Source organism: Mauremys mutica, chromosome 4 (assembly GCF_020497125.1).
Source record: "Mauremys mutica isolate MM-2020 ecotype Southern chromosome 4, ASM2049712v1, whole genome shotgun sequence".
NCBI lineage: Eukaryota > Metazoa > Chordata > Testudines > Geoemydidae > Mauremys > Mauremys mutica.
The window spans coordinates 139732900-139739385 of NC_059075.1; the positions used below are offsets into that span (position 1 = coordinate 139732900).

General features: G+C 42.3%; 1 protein-coding gene across 1 annotated transcript; it reads right to left on the reverse strand.

Annotated features, from left to right (window-relative positions):
• Positions 1–343: 343 nt before the first annotated feature.
• On the reverse strand, positions 344–6210 carry YOD1 (YOD1 deubiquitinase). Its single transcript, XM_045016990.1, has 2 exons — positions 5979–6210; positions 344–4693 (listed from the first exon to the last, which is right to left on the reverse strand). Exons 1-2 carry the CDS (start codon positions 6184–6186, stop codon positions 3987–3989), a joined length of 915 nt encoding a protein of 304 aa, XP_044872925.1. The 5' UTR covers positions 6187–6210; the 3' UTR covers positions 344–3986.
• Positions 6211–6486: the final 276 nt, after the last annotated feature.

Below are 6486 nucleotides of genomic sequence, written 5' to 3' on the forward strand. Positions count from 1 at the left end.
AACCCCTGCTTGAGACCATATTAAATGCACTGCCCTTTAGAAGTGATTTTCTTTTTTGTACACTGAAAAGACTATTTTACATTGTGGAATGCCTTATACACTTTAATGGACCTTACAAGATTGCTGTAGTGTTTTGACTGCCTTGGTTTCAGAAAACTCTACTTGTCCATGAATTCCACAGAAAAGCTATATTACAAGTGCTTATTTGCCTTTGGAACTAACTGCAAGGGGCCAGGTTTTTGTTAGTGGCTTGTGAAGACTAACTGATGCTCCAGTCACTTATTCAGGTATTTCCACCTAAACCCCAAGACCTAAGCCACAAATGAACACTACACCAAAAATATGCATGCATAAATCACATTTTTATTGGTGCAATAATGAGTTTTGCAATATAGGGCACATGTTTAAAGAAATATACTTAAAAATAACCTGTGCTCATAAAAACAACAACAGGATGTTATGTCACTGGAATACATGGGTATGTTTTTAGTATCAAGATTTTTAGAAATTGTTCACTGCCAGTTATTTTACTGCAGCACCACACTTACATCAGGCCAGGTCCCTGCAAAACACTGCTGAACATGTAAACTTTTACAAGCTTTTAAAGTGCTGTGAAAATCATGAGATGTGCATTTCTTCATGCAATATAAAATGTTTGTGAAAGGCCACATGATTAGAGTTTGTTAAGCTTCTTTCCTGCCTTCTTCAGGAAAAGGAATTGAGTGCTGGTGAAAAGGGCCAGATTGGCAACCTTGAAGTTGAAGTCCTATAATTAATCAGAACTAGTCCTGCACAGGCCAGCTTCAAAAGGATAGTAGTGTGCTTCAACCTTTACCAAGGAATCTACCTCTAGGGGTAGGAAGTTCAGTCTCCATGGCCCATTCAATCTCTAGTCTCAGCTGAAACTTTCAGCATGGAAATTAGTGCTAACATTCAGAGGGAGTTTTAAGGACATCAATCCATATGATATTTTTTGGGTCATTATTTACAGATGACAAGCATCATCATCATCAAATGCCAGTTACCTGAGCTTAAGATCCATGCTGTCTTGAACAACTAATTTTAGAAAGTGTCCACAATTAGTATCTTGGAGCTACAAGTAGTAATGCTTCAGTGCAAGTCAATTAACAGAGGTGTTGAAAAAAAGTCACAGGTTGATTCCCCTGAGATAAGGAAATCATTCATGATATTTCCATGTCTGTACTGTAAAGAAAGGGTACACACATGCTAGTAGTAATCAGACATAACAAAGCTAGCACAAATTTATAAGGTCTTGCCATAAGGAGAAAACATGTGAAATTGCTGTTTCAAATATATTTTACAATTATATTTCTACAATTTAGATTTTCTGCCTGGGAGGAAGGTAACTGATCACTTTCCATCTTTTAATTTAGATTCTGTAAATTACTCTGCTCTGTTAAAATTCAACGTCTTAATTTTTCAAAGTTAACTGTTACACTAAAAGACTCTGAACAAGTATTACAGCAGTTCAGTTGTGATTTCAGATCCAAATCCATCTGATTTTCGAGGTAACTAAAAACACATTCAAGCAATGAGAATGACACTTGCATTAAACACAATCTAGCAGATTCAATTAAATAACGCAGACTTTTTTTTTTTTAAGTATTAGAACAGGGCAAACACTTGTGACCATGCTATCCACTTTAGAGATCCATTGCAGATAAAGTTTGGACTCGGTTACAACGTATGTAAAGATTTATCAAGTCTTATATTGCAGATTCCAGAGCACAAAACTAAAGGATTTTGCAGTACAGAAGTTATGTTCCCAAAAGCCAAGAATAAGTTTGCTAACATGGCACACAATAATCAATAGTACTTTGCACTTATGTAGCACCTTTCATCCAAGCACTTTACAAACATCAATCCATTAGCCTCACAATACCTCTGTGAGGTACATATTATACCCATTTTATAGCTGAATATACAAACTGAAGTATAGCAATTTGTCCAGGGTGTCTCACCCATTCACTGACAAAGTTGGGAATATAATGTAGGAGTCTGACAGTCCCTTGGTCTAGTCAGTAACCCAAGTTCCATCTCAAGTGTTTATAATACAGTAACTTTCATGTTCCTAGCTTTAAGCATCTGCTTCTAGTCGAGCATTAAAAACAGTTTAAAACAAGTCTAAAAGCTAAGTGGGCTTAACACTAGCAGCTAACTTGATTTCTGTAACAAACTCATGAGTGCAATGTAACTTAATACTGAGTAAAAGAATTCTGGTCCATTATACTGTTGGTGATTATACTATTTTTATACTACTTTGTTTAGGCCTTAATCCAGCAAGACACACTATGCACATGTAACTACAAGCACATTCCTAGTTCCATGGAAGGTCCATAGAACTATCCCTATACTTATATATGCATGAGGGCTCCAATTCAGGAAATTGCTTAAGCAGGTGCTTAAAGGGGCTTTCCTGAATCAGGGCTTTAGTTAGGCTAGCCTTACTAAATTGTCTGTCTTTGAATAACTAGAAGTTTCCATTCCAGAAGCCGACACATTGCTACTTTATTATGAAGATGTACATCTTTGTTCCCCATTTGCACAAGCATTCAGAAGGCATTTCAGACCCAAAACATGGCTAAAAGAGTTTAAATGCCTTAACACGTGTTGAGGCATTCTAAGAAATAATTTCAGTAATATGCACATCTACAGCATCTTTAATTTAGATGATCTCAAAGCACTCTACATTAAGCCTCACGCTCCCACATAAAGATGAGATTTCTTTATTGTACCAGTTTTGACATCCCTGCTTTTGTCATTTCAGAAGTAGAGCATTTTACCTAGCTTATTTTGTTGTGAAAAACTGCTCCATTCCTTATTAGAATAGAGGTCTTGCTATTTAATCACTGGGGAGAAACCAAGCAAGTTAAAGAGCATCTGGCAGCATGCAAACAAAGAAACTTCAAGTTTTTCCCTTTTGGATAAATGCTCTGACCTTCTGAAAAAAGAACAAGCCTTTGACCTGTAAAAGAGCAAGAACCAAAGATTAAAAAGTGCTAACACTATCTGGAGCCTGGTACAGCTTAACAACACTTTCAGTGGCCACAAGATCAGCCACACTTAATCAAAACTATATTTTAATGTTTAACCAATACAATCTGTAATTTCAATCTCAACTACAATTCCTTCTTGCTGGAATTGAGATCATATTGTTACCAAGAATCCAAGTATTTCAAGAAACATGCCAACATCCTGATGCAGTGTAAACAGAGGGGTTGGCAGTTAATTTTCAAGCAACTAAACTACATTTCAAGTAGTATCTAAGGAAAAATTATTAAATTTATTGGGTACTTAACTCTACTCAATTTAAAAAGGCTCTCAGTACAGCCACTATCAGACTGTACATTCTGCTGTTGTTCATTGTGACCTAATACAGGGCAACTTTGGTGTTACCATTTCTATATGAAGTATGCACTATAGTCATCTCTGCTGCAAAAACTGCTTGAATGTATAAGAGTTACTGTGTAACTCTTCGTACAAAATGCTGATAGGCACATGAATGTGCCAAACTAAGACCAGTTTACAAGTACTGAAAGATTATAACTAAACCCGATAATTCAGAGTTTAGATTTCAACTGTTATTCTAAGTCTATGTAACTCTAGATACAGTATTGTATGTATGTCCAGCCATGTCACACAGCAGCTTCTCCATCAGAAAATAAGGTTCTTCAGGAGTCAGGACTTTTAGCTGCTAACATACAACAAACAGCTGCCAGTTACTTTAAAATCAGCATGCAAGAAGTTACCTATTTCAAACTAGTTGGGAAGAGTGTGTCACTACTGCATACCTATCTGTAAACCTGCACACTAACCATAACAAACCTGTGCGTCTCAATCATTAAGTTAAAAGGGCTTTTCAAGCTTTGAAGGGAGTTTTTTATGCTTACACATAGCTTATCTGAAAATCCAGAATCTTATTCTGGAGCAGTGAGGTAGTAGATGTAAACATCCTCATGTAGATGTCACACTTCTCCAAAGTTCGCATGCCCAGTCTCCTTGGCATGTTCTCTGGCTTCCACTTGTCCAGTTAACCCCTTCTGGCACACCATGCATCTTAGTGTAAAGCGATTTACATCAGTAAACTGCCTCTTTCGTCTGGCTTCATCTGCCAATTCCAATGCTTGTGCAAGAACAACGTCATCATTTGTTGAGAAAATAGTCAGGGGAGGGATGTCTGAGTCAGGGATTTTACGTTCAAGTGGATCATAATGAATCCCATCATAAATCAGAAGGACCCGCCTAGCATAGCCAGCATCTTCCCCAAAACGGTCAATTCTGACTGTCTGTGTATCCACTACACAGATTTCACACTGATAAAACTTAGACAGAATGGATACTTCAATGGCTCCTCCCCATGTATCTTCTCTTCTGATCCACTCACAATACTCTTCATTGGTTTTCCCTAGTACTGCCTCACAATAGGACTCTGGATCACTTGCCACTATCTGGGCTATAAGACTGCGCATCTCTGGAGCGCATGCTGGATCATAAATGCCTCCCTCTACCACATAGAATATGCTTGTGAAGAGACAGGAGTTATCTGCTGGAACAACCCTCCTTGCAAGTACAGGCAATGCTTCCCTGACCAAAGTAGGGACACTCCTTTTTGCAACCACAGGTGACTCAGTCTTGGGTTTGGTTGTGTCCTCTTCAACAATTAGAGTATCACCTGTCAAAAATAAAGAATCAAGAATGGTGAGGATTAGGTAGATGAAATGCAGTGTTGCTTCACCAAAGTGCATTACAAACAGAAAAGGAAAAACTACAAAAACAGAAGCAAATCATTTAAAGCCTCCAGTATATCATGCCTCAGTTCTCTGACATTCAGATCAGCACAACAGAAGCATTACCAATTAAATAAATTACATAAGAAGCCACAGCATGATGCAGCAAATGATTGTAGCTTTGGCCTCTCACTGTATATTGCTAGTTCAGATAAAGACACAGGGTTTGTACTGAAGTCTCCAAATTAGCACAGTAGTTAATGTTTTCAAGTTTACTGTCCAATTCTGGAACATCAGTGATACCCAGTTCTTTTCATTATAGTCTCTTGAAAACCCACTTTAGAGTCAGTGAAATAGAAGATGTTTACATTTACAGAAGCTGATAAACAGGTTGGACAGTCACTGACAACACTATTTTGCAATCAATTTTTTATTAAAGGGTGGTAGCCCCAATGTCCCAACCAAGTTTCAGGTCAGGTAATTATAATCTGCTGAAATGCAGTTTCGATTAGGTATGGCATTCTTTTGCTCTTCCCGTCTTGAGCTGCGGAACACTGTAGGCAGCAGAATATTAATGTTGTGCCTTTTACGCCAGAGAGAACTAAAGCTTTTGCTACATGTTCTTTACACTGTGTTGAAGCAGGCCCATAAGGCTTTAATATTTGCAGAGAGAATGAAATAAGCTCCAGAAAGGAAATTCATATTAACCCATAACCATTTCAGTGAGCCATGCGCATGATCAGAGAAGTTTAAAGGGGCAACCTGAACATACGCTTAACCCAGCAGTCTCTACAACATCCGTTCTAGAATTAAAGTGTCAGAAGATACATATTTCCATACACGATCCTCTCGCCTCCACCCATTTTGTCCTGTGTCTGTTCTCTCTGCATCTTGAGCACTCGAGGGCAAGTACCAACTTCTTAGACCAGCCTTGCCCGGTGGGGCACCCAGCAACCTCCCTGCACTTTGGCTCTCACTGGGGTCAGGGGGATCCCCCGCCCCCCGGCTGGGTTCAGCCTTTAGGGACTACTCCCCCCCTCCCCCACCGCCCTAGGGTGAGGGGAAGAGACGCTGCCCCGCAGCCTGGGCCCCCAGCAGGCGCTGTGCCCTGCCCATGATGGAGGCAGCCAGGAGCCCCCCAGGCTCAGGCCTGTCACCCGGGCAGGAGCAGCCCCCGGGCCCGCCCGCCCGCCAGGGAGGGAAGGGGGGCGGTGACCCCACGCTCCTCACCTGAGTGGATGCCGAGCTCCCCCAGCCGCCGCTCCCCGTCGCTCAGGTCCAGGCTCCGCGGGGGGAAGCCGAGCAGGAGGCGCTGGGCCGGGGCCGGCACCCCGGTGAGGGCGGCCAGGGCGGCCTGCAGCTCCCGGAGGCGGGAATGCGCCGTGAGGCCGGGCAGCGGGTGGGAGCCGCTCCGGGCCTTGCAGCGCAGCCGCAGCATCCTCCTCCTCCGGGCCAGGGCTCCCAAATCTGCTCCCCCAGCAAAATGGCCGGGGCGGCTGCCCGCCAAGTCTCGCGATGCTTCCGCCGTGCCTTACTATTGGCTCGCGGGACCCACGCCGCAACCCGCATCTCTTCCCGCGTGCCCGCGGCGCAGCCAATCCGCGGCTTGGGGCGGAACGCTCGAGGTGCCCTTGGTGCCGTCACACGCACACGGAGAATCTCACAGTCGAGGGGGGATACGTCACCGCGTTCTGCCTCCCCGCGGTCCAGGTGGACTAGGAGCTCATTTGCATAATTG

What these genes read in the sequence shown, in the direction of transcription:
- YOD1 (XM_045016990.1), bottom strand. Translation starts at nt 6,186, where the DNA reads ATGCTGCGGCTGCGCTGCAAGGCCCGGAGCGGCTCCCACCCGCTGCCC. An exon ending in GGAGCTCGGCATCCACTCAG is followed by an intron (nt 4,694 to 5,978) that starts GTGAGGAGCGTG and finishes TATTTTTGACAG; the next exon opens with GTGATACTCTAATTGTTGAA.